We start from the raw sequence: 21,027 nt of genomic DNA, 5'->3' as shown, positions 1-21,027 counted from the left end.
GCCCTCTATTAAAAAAAAAAAAAAAAAAAAAAAAAAAAAAAAAAAAGCTTACCTCAACACACCTTTATTTGCTTTTCATATTTGACTAAGACAATTTACAAAATTCCAATCAGGGAAGTCTTTTTTTATCACCATTAACCACAAGACCAAAGCTACCTTAATAAACCAGTATTTATTCACAAACAATTATATGTTTGCTGCCTTTAGCAGAGTTAAACCTTTTAAGTGATTTGAATGATTTGTTGAAAACAACATCAACAAAGGCAAACAAAGACAAACAACAAACTGTTTTTTACACAAAAGATATGGCGTACAGGGACATCTATTCTGACACTTAGATGTATTTCTTAGTTTGTTTAAATATTAGAATAATTTGTTTTATATTATTGAGCTTTTTAGGGACTTATGTCCCTACAAGCCACTAGTCTTTATATCTAATTCCGTAATTTTACAATGAAATTGTGAGCGAATGGGAGGCCGTAGAAAGCTGGGAGGGGTATCATTTTAAAGGTCTCGGCATGAAATTTTGGGGAAAATTGTTAATTTTTCTTAATTATGCACCAAAAGGTTGTTTTGGAATAAAATAGTTTACATTTGAATAGCGTGGGAATCTAGGTCATGTCTGAGTTGTTTACTTAAAAACATGTGGTTTAACTTTATTTAAAGCTACACTATTACTTTTAAAAATGTTAAGGGTCTGAAATAGTTAATGGAGTACGATTGGTTGTGTTAAGTATGTCTGAAAATTGCGTTAAGTTAGGAGTAATTACCGGAGTTGATAAAGGGAACATATTTTTCAAACATCTAACACCTAACCTATATATCCTATGCGAGTCCCATGCCTCACTTTAAATTAAAGTATCCTAAAATGTTTCACTCGCTTAGCTTAGTCAAGAGATGTTAGGTTAATGAGACATAAGACTGCTTAAGGGTGTTACTCAACGTGTAATGAACAAAAATTTAAATTTAGAGAAACAACAAAATTACAAAGTGTAACAACAGCAAAAGAAAACTTTGAATAGGCAAAAAACAACAATAGTAAGATAAATTAATTTACAACGTTAAATTACAAGAAAAGAAAATCAATTGCAAAATTTAAATGAATGAGTTATTGAAAAATTATATGACTTATAAGTTTTACAAAACTTTAGTTATAAATTTAATTCTTTTTACATACTGTTTATTATCCCAGAAGCATACGCACTCCAAAACTCCTGATCTTCTTGGTCCCGTGGCCCGTGGTGATCTCCTCGATTGTCCTCTCCAGGTCCTCCACCTACGAGACTTCTCACCCCTCCATCTTCTTCATTAGCCCTTCTCATTGGCTGATTACCGATAGGGTGTGTGGCTTATAGGTTAACGATGTTTCTTGGAAGTCAGCCCTACTCGTCATCGCCTAGCTCACGTCAGCTGGGGAAGGAATTTGTAAATCGATGCTCATGCTACTGTTCAACTCTGTTCACACCAACTGGTCGACTAAATGTAATGTGAATAGAGTGTATGTATAGATGAGCACCGTGGGTACGGGGTTAATCCCTTTTCTTACCCCCTGGTTAAATCGTCAACCTACCACCGGTTGAAACTTAAAAAAAGAAAAAAAAAACAACTTAAGGAGATACGCGGAAACATCAATCGCGATGGTGGGAATCGAACGGATATCTTGATGGGCGTTCAATTACATAAGTGATGCGGCAAAGTCTTTTACATAAGTGCTCAATATGTGAGTTGAAATTAAAATTTTGGTCTATAATAAGTCCTAGGAATTTGGTTGTTTCTAAAGCAAATCATTATCGTTGGCTCAGAGCTTAAAAAAACTATCTTTTTACGAATCATTCATCCATATCATCGTATTCATCATATTCATCGTATTTTCATTGTAATATAAAATAGTACTACGAAATGACAAATTTCAAAATGATATTTAAGTACGTGTATCTAAATTAACGTGCATTTTATAATTTACAATTTTCAATAATTTTTAATTTCGCTTTCTTAGATTGTCATGCACTTGCATGGTAGGGACATACTACACTTAACGGTTTTCAAACGGAATGTTCTTGTAAATTTGTTTTAATAAATGAAGTTTTTTGTCAAAACGTCTCAAACAGTGGCTTTGTCCTGCAGTTAAATGAAGAAACGTGCTTCAGCTGCAAAACAATCAAAACTGTAAAGCCTTGCACCAGACCTCGTCAAAAGTTCTTTACTTAAAACTTGCCTCTCTTTACCACCGAAAGCTGTGTTCCCTAACAAATCGGTATTTTTAAATTGTAATCAAGGTTAGTGTTATATTAATATGTTTTGTACGAGTTTGGAAATTAACAATTTAAAATGATTTTTCTTGCATTTTGAATTAGAAATACAGTGTAGTTGGTTTAACGCCAAATACAGGGTAATTATCCATTAACAATTATCAAACATATAATAAAGTTAACTACACCAGCGGGAAAATGATTTTATTTTAAAATATAAATTATAAAGTCCTTAAAGTCATTTGCTTTTATTTTGGCTTAATGGTAATTTTGATCAATGTGATCATGGTTTGAGATCCTTAACATAGTGAAAATCCAGGTGTAGAATTACACTAAATGATATTCAAAATATAAAAGAACCATTTTTATTGAATTCTTAAACACATCAACCTAAGCAGAATATTTACTAACAAACTTAATAATAATAAATCAGCTGATGTATTAATTACTTATACATTTAACTATCTAACACCTTTTCCCTCTTTCTTTTTACACGGATTCAACAGCTCCCATTCTTTGTCTCATCTGGTCCGCATGTTTCCTTTTTATAACACCTCCACAAAGTACATCATATGAGTACAGTCCATTTTTATTTTTCACCATTCCAGCTGACCAACCATTTCCATGTTCATTCTTAATCCACACATCTTCTCCTTCTTCAAAAGTTCGAACTTTTTTGTTGTCCCTCCCTTGTTCTTTCCAAAGCTTCATCTCCATCTTTTTCCTAAGATTAGGTTTCATATTGTCAAAAATTGTTGGTAGTCTACGACCGAGAAACAATTCTGCAGGAGCCCTACCAGTTGTTTTCTGAGGCGAGTTTCTGTAGCTAAAAAGAACATTTTGAAGAGCTAGCATTCCATCTCCAACATCCTGCTTTGTTGAGTAGAACCGTCTTTTCAAAGTACGAATTAGTCTTTCCACAAGTCCATTACTTTTAGGATGGTAAGGAGTTGTTTTTATGTGGTTGATAGAATTTTTCTCAAAAAATTCTTCCATTTCCTTTGATACAAATTGAGGTCCATTGTCTGTCACAATTTCACTTGGTATTCCATATCGACTAAACCAAGATCTCAATCGTTGAATGATAGTTGAAGAGTTTGTTGTCTTGAGACAGTCCACTTCTGCCCACTTTGACAAAGCATCAATACCTACCAACCACATAGATCCGTTGACTGGCCCTGCCAGATCAATGTGTACCCTTTCCCAAACTCTATCAGGTACATTCCAAGGATATAATGGCACTTCTTCCACATTATCTCGATTCTCTTGACAAGATGTGCACCTCTTGATATAAACTTCGATATCTTTATCCATGTTGGGCCACCATACATAGTGTCGTGCTACAGACCTCATTGATACAATACCAGGATGTCCTGTGTGCAATATCTTCAGAACATCAGTTCTCATGCATTCTGGAACTACGATTCTTCCAAACCACATTAATATGTCATCTTCAACACTCAATTCATCTTTCCTCTGTTTGTATGACTTCAACATTTCAGGAACAACAGGGGGCCATGTATTTTTCAATACAAAGTTTTTTGCCATTTTAATTGCTTTATCTGTAAATGAATTTTGTTTCAAGAGATCATAAGACATGATAGAGTTAACCTTATCAACATTCAAAAAACCAATGTGAGCCTCCTCAGGTTGATCTTCTTCAATCGGAAGTCTTGATAGAACATCAGCACACACATTATCTTCTCCTTTTCTGTACTCTATGTCATAGTTGTATTGATTCAACTGGAGAGCCCACCTCACTAAACGGCTATTTACAACTTTTGGGAGATCTCGCATATTTCCAAATATCCGTTGTAGAGGTTTGTGGTCGGTTACTAAAGTAAACTTCCGACCATATACATATTGATGAAATTTCCTGAGTCCAAACATAATAGCTAGCGCTTCTCTGTCGATATTTGAATATTGTTTTTCCGCGGGTAATAGTGTACGACTGGCAAAAGCAATTGGTCTTTCTAATCCATCTTCATATCTGTGCATTAGTACACTTCCCAATCCATTTTCCGATGCATCACAGACCATTACCAATGGTCTCATTTCTTCGTATGGCACTACTGTGTCTTTACTTGATAGAATTTCTTTTACTCTTTTAAATGTCCTCTCTTCTTGTTCTGACCATTTCCATTGTGATTTAGTCCCAGTCAGCTTATGGAGATCACTGCAAATGGCATGAAGTCCCGGAATAAATCGTTCATAGTAGTTAATAGAACCTAAAAATGATCGGAGTTCCTTGACATTAGTAGGTGACCGTGCTTCTCGAATGGCTTTTATTTTTTCTTCAGTAGGATGTATTCCATTCCGGTCGATTGTATGTCCCAAGTAAGTCACTGACTCTTCAAAAAATTTGCATTTACTAGACTTTGCTTTTATACCAGCTTCTTTCATTCGTTTCAAAACTTCTCTCAAATTTCGTAAATGCTCGTTCTTATTCCTTCCAGTTATTATAATATCGTCCAGAAGAACTCCAACCTGTGGTATCCCAGCTAAGAGTCTTTCCATATATCTTTGGAAAATACCTGGACTAGATGATATCCCAAAAGGTAAACGTTTGTATTTATAGTAACCACTATGCGTTGCTATTACTAAATACTTTCGGTGTTCTTCTGCAACCTCCATTTGTAGGTATGCATCTCGTAGGTCTATCTTGGAAAACTCTTGTCCGCCTGCAACTTTGTTTGTTAGTTCCTCAAATGTCGGAATAATTGCATTTTCTGGGACCAAATTTTGATTCAAAGTGACTCGGAAATCTCCACAAATTCTTATTGAACCATCATTCTTCTCTACATTAACTTTTGGGGTAGCCCAGGGAATAGGTGTAGCAGCAGGATCTACCTCTTCAATGATATCCTCATTTACAAGTCTTGTAAGTTCATTCTCAATTCGTTTTTTCAAGGGAAACGGAACCCTGCGCGCTGAAAAATGTTGAGGGTTTGCATCTTCTCGAACGTGAATTCGTGCTTTATAACCCTTGATTTTCCCATGCCCTTCAGAGAACACATCTTCAAATTCTTTTAGTACTTCCTTAACCCTCACATAATCCATCTTATATTGATTATGATTCTGCTTACATTTTACTTTACTAATAGTAACATCAGGAGGGAGGTTCATATTAAAGGCTAATATCCATGGTAAACCAAACAGTGGTTTCTCATTTCCATTTACTACTGCTACTTTTAATCTACGTGTCTCATCACCTACTGTAACATTGACATAACATTCACCAAGTATATCTAAAATATTGTTTCCATATGCCACGTATTTTGAATTAGTCTTATCAAGTCTTGGTGAACCAATTTTCTCCCAAAGAGGCTTACCTATCATTGAGGCCCAAGCTCCAGAGTCAAATTCCATATTTGTAGCTACCTTATTTAACTTTAAATGAATACGTGCTTTACAAATATGTCTTCTTTCCTTTTTAACATCGTTTATCCTCTTGTCATGTGAGTCCGATTCAGATTCTTCATCTTCTGACTTTTCATGCAAATTATTCACTCGTTTTTGCCGACATACCTTTGCAAAATGTCCTATGTTTTTACAATTCAAACACTTTTGTTGATAGGCTGGACATTTACCAAATTCATGCTTTGTTCCACATCTACTACATGGATGATTTGTCTTTTCATTGTATTTCACTTCTCTTTTAAACTCCTTATTGTTTCTTCTTACTTGTGATACTTCCAACTCTTTATCATTATTCTTGAATATCTCATGACGAGCTCTTTCCATTGAAGTGGCCAGTTCAAAAACATCTTCAGATGTTAACTTGTCACCATTTTCTTTTACCCCATCAGGCCATCGTTGTCTAATTTCTACTTCAAACTCTGGAAAATTTATACCTCCAGCAAATCTATCTCTTATTCTTTCATCAAACTTGTTCTCATACTTACAAAAATCTGCTAAATTTTTCAAACGTATTACAAATTCTGAAAGACTTTCACTATTTTCTCTGATACTTTTTTCAAATTCCATTCTAGCTGAAAATATAGTTTTACTAGCTTTGTATACTGACCTGAAACCATTAACTAGTTCTGCCCACGTAGCCTGATGTACTTTTAAAGGCAGCAGAAAGTTTGAAACTTTTCTTAATGGTACAGGACCCACATAGGCAAGCAAAGGATCCCTTCTAGCATCCTCTGCTCTCTGAGAATCTTCTCCCAAACCTTTTACCTTGCATAACAATAGAAAATGTGCTTCATAATCATCCCACCTACTAGACTCATCATAGCTTTGACATTTGAACTTCTCTATCTTTGACTGTAATGCGTCTTCTTTAGTTTCATACTTATCTTCTTCATTGAAATAACTATTTCTTCTTTTGGTTCGTTTACTCATCGTCGCCAATGTAGAATTACACTAAATGATATTCAAAATATAAAAGAACCATTTTTATTGAATTCTTAAACACATCAACCTAAGCAGAATATTTACTAACAAACTTAATAATAATAAATCAGCTGATGTATTAATTACTTATACATTTAACTATCTAACACCAGGTGTATCAGTAAACAATATAAAAAAAACTTCAACAATACACAAAATTGAAATCAAAATTCTTTGTAATTTTTTTACTAGAAATCCTTGTGATAGGAAGTAGGCAAGTAACTGAAACGCAAATAGAGAAAATTACATTTCAACATGTCCTTTTGTTTGGAATGTTTGCTGAAATAATACTGTGGTTTGGATAGCAAACACTCATCGAATTTAATTAAAACATATCCTTTTTCATTCTCTGGTGTTACACACGGTTGGTCGAGTATTTATAAAAAATATATATTATTATAATTCACTCCTTCCTATCATCAAGCTATATATTCATTAAAATGTAACTAATTATTTACTCTAAGATATTAAACAAGTTAATTTCAAAAAGCTAATGATTTTTTCAGCCTTCTTGATGAGTAGTTGTAGGATGAGGACAAGGATGAGAATGTAAACATAAGATGACTTAAGGAGAATGAGTTGAGGGTTGTCCTCCAACAAAAGAGAGAGAGAGAAGGTGAAGCTCACAGACGAGTAGAGTCAGATACGTCTGGGAGACTAGCACTCCATAACAATAAGCAAGGGAAATCAGTGCTTTTTAAATGAAACTCATTAGAGGAAGACTTACTTTGATAGAAAGGATTAATCATACAAAATGACCGTAAAGAATTAAAACTTCATCTATATAAAATAATGGTTTTAAAATACCTTCAGTCACCACTTCAAATTAAGTCGGCTGTTGCAACCCAAGTCCATACATCTTGGTTGTGACCAGGTTTCGGCACGAAGTTGTACCATAATCAGGCGGGAGAGTTTTGAAATCTTCAGTTCAAAGGACGTAGTTGGTTAAAACTACTAACAGTACACACAAACACGCACACGAACACATACAGACTGTCCCAAAAGTCCCGGACCGGCTTAATATTTTCTAAACGACAACAAATAAATCAATAAGATTTGGTACACCATCAACACCACCCCTAAAAATCTACTTTTTTAAGGAAATATCAATTTTCTGTCCTATCATGGAGACGTCCCGCAAGGAATCAGAAGGAAATCTTAAATAGAAGCATAGGTTGACATGCACATCAAATTAAAGACCTTTACTAGCAGAATATAATGCCGCAAATTTGAACTCAATAGGACAACCGAGCCAAGAATGACAGTTGTTCGAAGATTCATTTCATTTGCATTTTTATTATACGCTTACTCCTCAGGGGCACAGCCCTAGGAATCGGAAGAAAATTGTTAACGTAATCATAGGTCGTTATGCACATCAAATTAAAGGTCTTCACAAGTAGATTACAATTCCGTAAATTCAAGCTCAAAAGAACGCCTGAGTAAAAAATGGCAGTCGTTCAAAGATTCAAAAGGCAGATTCAAAAAATCATTGAACGGCTGCCATTTTAACTCAGTTATCCGAATGAGTTCACATTTGCGGCATTATATTCTGCTAGTAAAGGTCTTTAATTTGATGTGCATGTCAACCTATGCTTCTATTTAAGATTTCCTTCTGACTCCTTGCGGGACGTCCCCATGGTATGACAGAAAGCTGATAGTTCCTTAAAAAGGTAGATTTTTAGGTGTGGTGTTGATGTGCAAAATCTTATTGATTTATCTGTTGTCGTTTAGAAAATATTAAACCGGTCCGGGACTTTGGGACAGTCTGTATAAATTGTATCGTCCTTAATCAAAATTTTTGTCCAATCGTTATTTATTCAAACTCATAATCCGTTTTAGAACACAAAATGTTCCTTTAAGCATTTAAAGGTTATCAAATATTGGTCTCATGAACCTTTTCAGAGCAGTTTAATCGGTTTATTAAAAGAATTACGAAAGTTCATTTTCAAGCTACATACAAAAGCAAACTTTATTTTATTAACCCTCCACAGATATAAACATTACGTCTGGTAGAGCTTAATGTCAATGTTTGGATCAGTGTGAATCCGACGTGAGGAGAGCGATTTTTAGCTTATACAAGTATAGTAACAACAACAGATACGTTGTTATTCATCGAAGATTTATCTAAACACGTTCAATAACTAGTTTATGAATAGTGTATTTATTTGTATCTTATCAATTTCATAAAATTAGTTTAAACTAAATCATTGTATTCACATGATTTTTCGTGATTAAAAATTTTAAGTATATATAACACACTTGGTTATTTGCTACTATTTTACATGCTTAGGTTTGTTAAATTTTGATTAAATATTTTCCATCAAAAAGTTTGTGTATTGACGGTTTGATCAAGAATGTATTTGTTATTTGTGATAAAAAAAACTAGAGCCAGGAGCAGTACATTTGTATGTATGAAACACAAAGCTAAATAAATTAAATACAATTTTGAGTTTACAACAATCCATTTTAGGGAAATGGTAATATATTTTAAATCAAATTATTGCAGTTAACAATTCTGGATTACATTAGTATTTGATACATTAGTATATGATTGGATTTATAAAAAAAAGGTTAAATTCTGCTATAGCATATTTGTAAGTAGAAGAGTGAATTGTTAAATATAACTCGAACGTCTCCAAATCTTTATTTCCCAAACCATTTCATCTGACTTCGGAGATGGAAAGAAAACAACTCTGTCTATCAGCAGCCAATTTACTTTGATTGATTTTCTCGTTACACTTCCTGGAATCGACTTTGTTATTTTGCTACTGGACAGTAATTTAATTTCACTATGTGCAGATGTACTTTACAAAGTACACTCTACATTCTGTCCAATCAAGTTATTCTGTTTGCTTACTAAATTACAACTGAATGGAATTCTCTTTGAACTCACTTAGCTTTTAGTATTTCAAAATAAACTGAATTATCACTGATTATTACTGTTTAGGTGTTATTTTACTGAAGAAGCAAACTTTATTAAACAATTCGAATTTCTTAGCTTAATGTCTTGATTTGTATAAACTTTACTGCTCTCCCAGGTTCACAGAAAGCGTGAAATGAAAATAAAATTAAAATCCTTCTTTATTGAGGCGAACTTAGGACCTCACGGTCTTTTCTTACAGTCAACCTCTCTTACCTGAGTAAGCGTGCATTGTAAAATTAGAAAAGGTATAATTTTGTGAAAGGAATGTGGAAAGACTGACATTATTTTATTTTCAGGGTTTATTATCTTTTTAGTATCTTTTATAGTTAATTATGTTTCGTTTGGAAATCAATTAACGTAAAAATATCAAACATTTCCAATATTCATATAAAAATGTGCTGGTGTAGAGTTTTACATGAGCCTTGAAACATTATCAGTAAGGGGTTTTAAAACAAAAGCCAAGTTTAGGTTTCGGAGTCAACCGAGATGGTTTCCGGGGCAAGATTTAATTTCCGGCCAGTTCCAGCTCGCCGCAATAATTTTGGAAACTATGGGTCAGAGTTGGTTTTTGCTGCGTTCAACGTTGTTTTAAACTATTATAAGACATTAACCAACTTATATAAACTTATATTATTATATTAACCAAGTGTTAAAATAACAATATTATTAAGTTTTGTATTAAAACTATCATTGTTTCTAATTTATTTTATGTCCATAAAATTGTAATGCAACGTAGTTTCTTAACAAGTTTTAAGGAACTAGATACGTATCGATTTATCAAGTTGCATTGATTAAGAGTCCATCATTTATAAAATTAATTTTGAGCTATGATTAGAAGTGTGAATATGATCACACAATCTTTACACTTTGTTTTGCTCTATCTACGCCAGTGACATTTTTGTAATTAATGTAATATAATATAACTTAATATAATGTATGTACGGTCACAACACGTGTAATGCAAAATCAACAAGCAGGGTGTAAAACGCAACCCAAATTAAAAGTACTAAAACAAACACATATGTTGGTAGCCCTGGTTATTGCTGATCAGGAGAATTGTTGTCTACACGGCAGCACAGTTTAGTGTTACTGTATAATTGGATAATCTTTGTGTGAGTAAGACTCAACTTGGCGTTTTTACAAGCTCAAATAGTATGAACTGGAGAAGCATACATTAGAGGTAAATCATAATTTCGTTGCCAATAAATGTTTGCAATCAAGATTTCAGTTGACACTCTAGTACATAATTATCTAACTTAGGTTAATGATTTAAATATATTAAAAAATGATATTTCATACTACAGTTACATATTTATTGCTTACCATGGATATATTGAACTCGCATATGCTTAATAATGTTTATTGCTTACTATATTCATATAGCTTAAAAAATAGCCTTAGAAATAACAAAGGGGTTTTAATTCTTGTAATACAAATAATATAATATGATTTTCAGTTTCAGTTTTTTCCTGCAAGAACAATAATACATCTTTGGAAATGATGGCAAGGATTTGTTTTGCCTTGAAAAAGTGGCTCCAAGGGAACAATTATTGCTCTTGATCCTATTACAAATCCAGAGACTACTCGGGAGAAATAAGTCAATAATCTGAAAAAGAGCGTAATCAGCAATCCTGACAGCTGATCCTGATTTTCTTGGTTGGTTCAATGGAAAAATAAAGAAGCTTAAAGCTTAAGCAATCCCAATCCAGAGTCATAAAGTTGTATTATTTCTTTAAATATTTGCATTTCATTTTGTTTTCATAATTAGACGTATCTTACATGCCTATTTATTGTTTTGATCTAATTTCTTATTCCACATTAAAGGTCACCCATTCAAAATTACAGATCCCAGTTAGCTTACAGGTGTAGCTAGAAATAACCTCTACCTTTTAGAGTTGACGACAACGACATAGATGAAGCTGCAAAGTAAACAAAAAGATGATTGAAAATAATCTGAAGTGTTGAAATCCCACCAAGTCACCAATGGATTTTATCTAAGTGATAGTGCTGCAACCCCTAGGTCTAGCCTGAAGTAATGTGAAAACAATCCCGGACTCGTTCCTAGCGTCCTAGGACAAAAAATCATGCTTATTGCCGATATTGTGTTTAATGAAACGATTTATGTTTTTTAGTCTAGGAGCTGGGCTTGTCGATGTTCTTTGTACCTGATTTTGAAAGGTCTCCCACTTTGTTCTACATATCTGCTCGGACAATCGGTATTTCTTGCAGTATAAACCTGTCTTTTCATATTTTGTGGGTGCTTAACTTTACGTTCCGTAGCCAATTAAAGGTTTTAAAAGCTAGTTTAACATTATGTATATTCAGATTGTTCTTTAAGTAGTTGTATATTCTGTGGTTATAATCGACACAGCAATACATTACCTTGTTACTATAGTTATTTTTTAGCTTACGATATGTATTGTTCTTTTCCTTTATGAAGATTTTCAAAACGAATCTACAAGTTGTATGGATTATCATTATGCAAGGTTTTACGCCAGTTTAAATTAGCTGACTACTATTTTCCAAGTTTAAAACAGTAACATCGTATTAAATTATCAAACTACCTGCAAATATTACGAACGGTTTATTAACTTTGAAACATAAAGTAAGACTGTTGGAGAGTGACACATAACTAAGTTAAACATTCTTATTCTTCTCTCTCACCCAGGAGAGCCAACAAACTACTCTCTTTTGTCAAGCTCATATTTCAAAACTTGTTATTAGATTATACCACAACGAAATGTTATGTAACATTTGGGTAATTCAGAATGTTAATCTTTCTAGCTAGCTTTTTCTTATCATTTTAGGCTTTCCATGACTTCATGTTATGTAAGAAATACACTCTAAACGTTATCGTTGATTAATCATTGTCTGTTATAAATAGAGCCTTCCTTTGTATCAGCTAAGGACAATGATAATGATTTTTGTCCGGTGTAGTAATTACGAATTGTTAACTTTACGTAAACCATTGCAACCAGATGAAGAAATAAATGTATAAGCTATTTATTTCTTACATACTGATACTCAAATTATACTCTTATCAAAATTCAATGAGATAAAACATAAATTTGATATAAATTTAAAAATTCAACAATTACTTAAATTACTAACTGACTCAGATATTCTAGATCACTTCTAGATTAAATTTACTTGAAATTTTGTACGGTTGTTAACCTTAAGCCCATCTGCCATGGAAAAATCCTTAAAAGTCGGATTTTCCTACTTTTGACACCACTAAAATATTATTCCCACTATAAATAGTCCTTATAGGAAGTAATTTTGTAAATGACTGATTTTCGTACGCCTAAAACTCTTCGAATCGTCAATGATTTCGATTAGTAACGCTTCATATCTTTATACTAAACTGTGAACTGAGTGACTCAAAATGGTGATATATGTGTTCAGTATAGACCTCGGTGTAGACATAACATAAATATTAGACAAGTAGTTTATAGTATTAAAACCCCCTAAAAATGAATGTGCTTACTAAATCTGATATTTTTGACCAAATTGAGAATGTATAATTCATTCTATTGTCTTCAAATGAATTATCCCAATGAAAATATTCAAAGTTTTAAACTTATTTTGTTCTTGTATGGAAATACATATTTTTTAATGATGACCTTACGAATTTACAATTCTCGTAAACATTAGACTAAATCTGAGAAACATCAAATGAACAGTTATTGATCATGATCGTCTGTTAGTTTATTACAGTAATCAGGTAACTACTGTATTACATAATTAAACAGTTTTAAAAGCATGATATAATTAATTCTGAATTCTAGGAACCACTGAGGAGGGAGACGAAGCGATTTTATCAAGCTAAATTAAAGACTTCCCTTTGATGATTGTATTCTCCCACAAGCCACCATTTCTATTCTTTATTTAAAAGGGTAAAGGTCTTGCTTTTAAATAAAATACTATGCTATTATGAACTTCTTTAAGAAGAATAGTTATAAATGATTCATCATTAGTCAAAATTTGTTGACATTTTTACTGTCACAAATTACGAGTATTTCACTTGTTTAAAGTAGAGCGAATATAAAAATGAGCACTCAATTAAACACAATTAAAATTACTTGGTAAAGAAATATTGTATTGCACAATCACTGCAATTTTGTATAAACACAAAACACATTCATTAACACGTTTGATACAAATAATTCCAATTGACAATAATTTATCTTTTGTGGTGAAAATCGAATCATACAAATAAACAAATGTTAATAGCCTTACATTATGTAAACAGAGTATTTGTGTCAATGAACACGAAGGTTAATTAACATTCTGAACCAGCCAATGGCCTGAGGCAATTTCGTCTGGCTGTATAGCTGTTAGGGAAATGGCCGCTGTATCGTCATGAAACTTAATCAAAACCAACAACAGGTACTCTGGGTAATGTTAATATCACTGTATGCAGTACCTCTTGGAATAGTTAATGTATACTATTGTAGCGTGTCACCGTCTCTTAATTAAATGTAATCTACAGTTGTTTTGGCTTTTTGCATTTCAGTTATGTTGTAACAGTTGTCTTAGTTCTTTTTGTTCAGAATTTTAAGCTTATCTAACGGTGAAACATGTGATTTCAATGCAAGTGTAAGAACAAAGAGACGCGTTGAAGTTAGTTGATCCCGTGTTGGAATAGGGAGGAGGCACGCGGACATTGTCATCTAGGTTATTATTCGTGCTTCACCCAGCTGTCCACATCATTGGTTAAACTCTTATATTTACATACACTACACAATACACATACACATACATTGTATTTGATAGTTCAAAATCTAAATTTATTATTTTATTTAATATTCTCATTATCGTTAAAGTCTACTCAGCCTTTTTTCGAGTAGTGGTGGCAGTGATACCTCTGTTGACCCTTGGACTTTACTCGCGACTGGTAAATTATTTAATCTAAGTTCAACTTCAAACCTATCTGCTGATATTTAAATTCATGTTTGTGCATGATATTTGTAGCTATTTGTTAACTCCTTCAAAATGTTATCGTACATAAGTCGTATGGTCTTTTCATAGTTTGTAAATTATTATTTTTTATTTACTAGGATTAAAATTAGTTATATATATTTACCAAACCAATTTCCACACTGGATTTTATTTTACAAATAAAGGATTCTTAATCAATGCAAATTGATAAATCGATACATATCTAGTTCCTTAAAACCTGTTAATAGGCTACGTTGCATTAAAATTTGTATGGACATAAAAAAATTGAAATAATGATAGTTTCAATACAGAACTTAATAATATTGTTATTTTAACACTTGGTTGATTTTTCAAGTTTTATAATATTTTAATACAACGTTGAATGCAAAACCATTTCTCGCCCATAATTTCCAAAATTATTGCAGTGAGCTGGAACTGGCCAGATTAAATCCAATTAAATCTTCACCCCGAAATCATCTCGGTTGACTCCGAAACCTAAACTTTGCTTTAGTTTTTACCTCTTACTGATAATGTTTCAAGGCTCATGAAAATCTTTACACCATCACAATTTTATATGCATAATGCAAATGTTTTATATTTTTTACGTCAATCGATTTCCAAACGAAAAATAATTAACTAGAGAAGATATTAAAAAGAAAATTAACACTGAAAAATGCTCAATGTCAGTTTTCCCACAATCATTTCCCAAAATTATACCTTTGCTAATTTTACGATGCACACTTTCTGTGTAACTGGAAGAACAGTTAAGTTTACACAAATCGAGATATTAAGCTAAGAAATTCGGTTTGTTTAGTTTTCGTTTAAGTTTTCTTCTTCAGTAAAATCTAAACGGTAATAATCATGTGGTATTTCAGTTTATTTCGAAATACTAAAAGCTAAGTGAGCTCAAAGAGAATTTCATTTATATGTAATTTAGTGAGCAAATAGAACAACTTGATTGGACAGAATGTAGAGTGTACTTTGTAAAGTACATCTGCACATAGTAGAATTAAATTACTGTCCAGTAGCAAAATAACAAAGACGATTCCAGTAAGTGTAACGAGAAAATCAATCAAAGTAAATTGGCTGCTGATTGACAGAGTTGTTTTCTTTCCATCTCCGAAGTCAGATGAAATGGTTTGGGAAATAAAGATTTGGTGACATTCAAGTTTTATTTACCAAATCGCTCTTCTACTAATAAATATGCTATAATAAATTTAAATCATTAATATTTACTTCACAATCTATGTAGGGTGTACTAGACCTCTCATGGTTCAGTGCAATTTCCCACAACCAAGTGTTTAATATTCACCACTGCAATACCCAGAGTCTAATCGAAATAAAAACCTTTTGCTTATTTAGTAATAATCGTATTGCTTTATGTTAACAAATTTCACATCAACCGAAAACATGGTACAGTATTTGCGTAATAGTTGTCACAATGTTTTCGGACCTAATTGTAAGTTCCGTTTTCTATCTAGAATTGGCACTCACTCTAGTTCCGTTGAATAATTTATGTTCAGTCAAGTTGCCTTTGTTTTGTATCAACTTTATATGTCTTTGTTTTTAACAATTCATCTGTAATTCCCATCACATGACCATATCTCAATTTTCATTGTTGCATTCATTCGTCTCGAATCACCGCTCATAACATCACGCACTCATTTTTTCTCGTAATAAATCAACCTCTTTATACCAAAACCCTCGACTTTTCCTCTCTAACATAATTACTACACCACACAATTTATATTGGTACTTACTACTAATCCTAAAAGTGGCATCCAGAACAGGTGCCGTTTTACCCATCTATTTGTCACTTACGTTGGTTCCGTATACTATTTGGTACTTGGTTCCGTATACTATTTGGTACCGTATTACTAGTTCTTGTTTTTGTTTTGCATCTTAACAACTTTTGTACTTATTTGAAGTTTGTTATGCTAAAAAATGTTATTTACCAATCTAAATTTTTAACACCAACATGCAACATAGTTGCTAATCTATTATAATGAGTTGGTTCTCGCTCTAATGATTGCTACTTGATTTGCCTACACATGTAATGTTCACTATACATTTTTGTACTTGAAGATAGTATGTTTTTTATACAGGGTGACAAAAAAGTCTGGAAACGGTTTAATATCTTTGTAACTATGTCCGTTAGAAAATTCAGACCTTTCACATTAACTTACATGTATGAAAACTACTTTTTCCAAGCATTGTCATTTTTTTACCTCTACCAGGGGACGACCCATGAGGAGTAGGTACATAATCTTTAATGTAAGCATAGGTTGATATGCACATCATTTTAAAGGGTTAGTCAAGTGGAGTTCATTGCCGGAAACCGCGTCAAAAAAGGTCAATCCGTTAAAAAATGGCAGCTGTCCAAAGTTCTTGTGAAATATACCTACACAGGCCTTAGTATGGGCAAATACTCGTATTAAACATCAGCTTGAGAGCTTAAACTGTATTTTAAAGTCAACTAGGTCATAGACTAATAGTATTCAATCTTCAAAACAAATTTAACCGTGTTTCAGAATTCCCTGCTAAAGTTGACTATGAGTATTTACCAATACTAAGGCCTCTGCAGGTATATTCCGCAAGAACTTTAAACTGCCGCCATGTTGTAACGGATGAACCTTTTTTGACGCGGTTTCCGGCAATGAACTCCACTTGACCAGACCTTTAAAATGATGTGCATATCAACCTATGCTTACATTAAAGATTATGTATCTACTCCTCGTGGGCCGTCCCCTGGTGAAGGTCAAATTATGGCAATGATTGCAAAAAGTAGTTTTCATACATATAAGTTGATGTGAAAAGTTTGAATTTTCTAACAAATTTAGTTAAAAAGATATTAAACCGTTTCCAGACTTTTTTGTCACCCTGTATAAAATTTATATACCAATCATAATATTCCCCACCACCATTAAACAACACAAAACTCTATATAACAGCAGTCGGAACAAGTGCCGTACAATGGGTTGAGGATGGACAGTGGACGATTGTGATACCAGGTCTGTGGAAAAAAGAACTGTTTTTACAATTATTTAAAAAACCCAGACGAAATTCTACGGATGACATAAAACAAAGGCCCAGAGTTAAGCAACCATTGATAATAATATCAAAAATGAATATATAAAGGGTTCAGTAGAAGTCATAATACAAAGATTAGGACATGAGGGTGTAAATAACAAATTTACAGACAACAATTAATAATAATAATATTAATAATAATATATAAATATACTAACGGTTCAACGCACGGTCGAGTGACTCAGAAGACGAGGATGCTTGCCGACTCATCATCTGGTTGACCTTAAGGGTTTACAACTTTGGTGACACGTCGACATTATGTGCTATGAACATGGATAGCTGAAAAATATGAAACACTTTTCATTAAACAGTATTATTTATATATACAATGATAGTATATATATATATATATATATATATATATATATATATATATATATATGTTAGGAGCGACTGAATACTGGAAAATTACAAAGAACTCAATAAACACAAGCAAAGCTAAAGACACGACGTTTACGTATATGAAATTTTTATCTAAATATTACATTAGTTATTTGAGTGTATTATAATAGATATTAAGAAAATACTGTTCCTTGAGACAATTCGATTCTGCATAGTATATTTGCTTTATGGCACTTTTTAAGTGGGGTTTTGAGCGAATTTTCCTGAGTGGGCAAGATGAATTCAAATCGAGTGTAACAATCAAAATGAATTTGTTGTAGGCTTCTTCGGCATTATCATACTTCAATACTTCTTCCCAGTCCTGTTCAGCAAGATTATTCTTTAGCAGATGTAGGTTCTCGTGGTTGATGAGTTTCTGGGTTGTTGTTATGGTCAGATTTTCTTTGACTACATGCATCAGGTTAAACAGTTGCCCAGTGTGGTCCGAAATTCCAGTATGAGCTATTTGAAAGGTCACTCCGTCCAAGAACTCAGTGGACACGCAGAACATATCGATAGATGAAGAAGTATCCTTAGTAATACGTGTTGGAGGAAGATCCTTTGGATATAGTAAAAAGTTTTCAAAACCATGATATAACTAACGGCGAATCATTCTAGGAACCGTCGAAGAGACAGAGCGATTTTATCAAGCTAAATTAAAGACATCACTTTGATGATTGTATTACCCCACAAGCACCATTTCTAACATTTATATGAAAGAGTAAATGTCTTACTTTTAGATAAAATAGTATGCAATTATGAACTTCTTTGAGACGAATAGTTGTAAAAAATGATATATCATTAGTCAAAGCCTGTTGCCTTTTTCATTGTCACAAATTGTTTAACTTGTTTAAAGTAGAGCGAATGTAAAAATTAGCACACAATTCAAACATAATTAAAACTGCTGGGTAAAGAAATATTGTATTGCACAATCACTGCAATTATGTATAAATATAAAACACATTCATTTACACTTTCGATACAAATAATTCCAATTGACAATTTATCTTTTGTGGTGAAAATCGAATGACATCGACATGAATCGACTGACTGGCTTGATTGGGTATCCCTGGTCTATTTCCTTGATAAAAAGACATTGTTATTGAGAAATAGTTTCACTGAAAATATTTTAGTGTTCGAATTCTGGCAAATTCTTCTAAATCTAAATCCGTAGCCGTAAGAAGCGAAGCGATTGTATAAATTTGGAAAACCTTAAACTATTGAAACAAATTATAAAACCTCAACATCTTAATGCATGGGAATCTTATTTTATAGAAAAAAACAGATCAAAATTATTTGTTAAATAATGAAGACGGCCCAATTATGAACTCGGAATTACTTAAAATCATTACATCAAGAAAAACACTGTAATATATCCAAATTTCAAAAGATTATTTTTTCATATATTTTTCCAATATCCTATTCATCATCTGTTTAACTTTACTTTTAATTAATTTATTATTGTAAATATTTACTTTTTGTATCAGTTTAAACACAGCCTGACGATGGAAACATAGTTTCTGAAAGCGCTTGTGGATTAAAATAACTTATTATATATTGGCCTTGTTGAACTTTTAAATTTAATTATACATTTCACTATTCATTGCCAATATCTCCAATATAAGTTATCCTTCAAACTGTTATCGTACATATATAGTAAGATCTCATTCTTCATAGTTTGTACATTTATTTTTTTATTTACGAGGATTAAAATTTGTTACATACATTTACCGATCCTATTTTCGCACTGGGTTTCATTTTGACACGACAAACTAGGATTCTAAGAACGACCTCATTACAGCCAAACTTATTTCTAAGTGTTGGAAGTTTTTGGCTTGTCGGAGACAACCAATAGATAAGCTAATCGGAACAGGTTTCAGGTGCTACTTCTGTTCTATGTGTAGTGTGTTGATTATACACTTTATTATACAATTTTACCGCTTTATTACTTACCTCAAAATTTATTTACGTTAGAATGGGAAGTATATGATGGACTTCGACGGGTTTTGACAATGACATCCTCCTCTAGATCGAAATTTGATTTCTTAAAAGCCTGATGAAGTTCCCCTCGGGAATGAAACTGCAATAACTATATAGACTATTAAGGATCACTCTGACAGTATAAAGGTATCCAAACGATTTTTATCATGAAAATATGTCATGCAAGGTGACTGTCATACAATTTTGACACGAGAATGATTTACACAATGGATAGAAAAATGGTTTTATAGGGATTCATATTTTTGTAAATAAATATTTACGTCTTTAAACATTCCACGATGTCTTGGGGAAACTCTCATAAAGTAGTATGTTTAAATTATTAATAATGTTATTTTCGAGGTTAATAATCTTGACCTTTATAAGACAACAGAAGTTTCTTTACTTCACTTTAACAACATCAAGTTTACTCAACCAAGAGGTTATTTACATAGTTTGACATTGATTATTTTAAAGAAGTTTCAAGGTTCTTCATGTTTTTACGATAGCTTAATAAATTTGAAAAAGAAAGCTAATACCTAAAACAATGGGTGCAACTTATACAATTTAAAATAATGTTTACGAAACATATACTTTACAAAAAAGTAATTCCAACCTAAGCAATCTAAGTTACCTAGTAATCCAAGGAAAAACTTTAAGCATAGAAAAACATTTATGAATATCTCTGTTAAACGTCAACTGTACAATTTATAGTTTATGTACTTTTTAATGGAAGATTGATTTAATTAAGTTATAAGAAAGGCTTCCCTTTGTTGGGAAATCTTTCGCAGACGCAATAACGTTCGTTTTATTTCAAAGGGGAAACTATTTTATTAAATTAACACCAAAAATGGTATTTTTGTATACAATGTTTTGCCTCTACCTGAGAAAAATGTTAAATATCTTAGTCCAAGGTAAGTTTAAATGTTATGAAAATACTACAGGTTGTTTTTTTATAACCTAAATAAATAAAACTAGGTACCCTGAGACTCTTTTTAACATAACCAGCTCATATGATGATTTTATTGCTTTCTTTACTTCATTGCTTAACATGCATCGTTCAAT

The 21,027-nt window shown here is 32.5% G+C and overlaps 1 protein-coding gene across 1 annotated transcript; it reads right to left on the bottom strand.

Annotated features, from left to right (window-relative positions):
* Positions 1-2,738: 2,738 nt before the first annotated feature.
* LOC128995684 (uncharacterized protein K02A2.6-like) lies at positions 2,739-4,046 on the bottom strand. Its single transcript, XM_054420702.1, has one exon. It carries the CDS (start codon positions 4,044-4,046, stop codon positions 2,739-2,741), a length of 1,308 nt encoding a protein of 435 aa, XP_054276677.1.
* Positions 4,047-21,027: the final 16,981 nt, after the last annotated feature.

The sequence above is a fragment of the Macrosteles quadrilineatus genome, unplaced genomic scaffold, assembly GCF_028750875.1.
Source record: "Macrosteles quadrilineatus isolate MER2022 unplaced genomic scaffold, UCM_ALF_1.0 Scaffold_5__1_contigs__length_97177068, whole genome shotgun sequence".
Classification (NCBI taxonomy): Eukaryota; Metazoa; Arthropoda; class Insecta; order Hemiptera; family Cicadellidae; genus Macrosteles; species Macrosteles quadrilineatus.
This window is presented reverse-complemented; position numbering and strand designations above follow the sequence as displayed.

Coding starts and splice junctions, on each gene's coding strand:
- LOC128995684 (XM_054420702.1), bottom strand. CDS start 4,046: ATGCGAGATCTCCCAAAAGTTGTAAATAGCCGTTTAGTGAGGTGGGCT.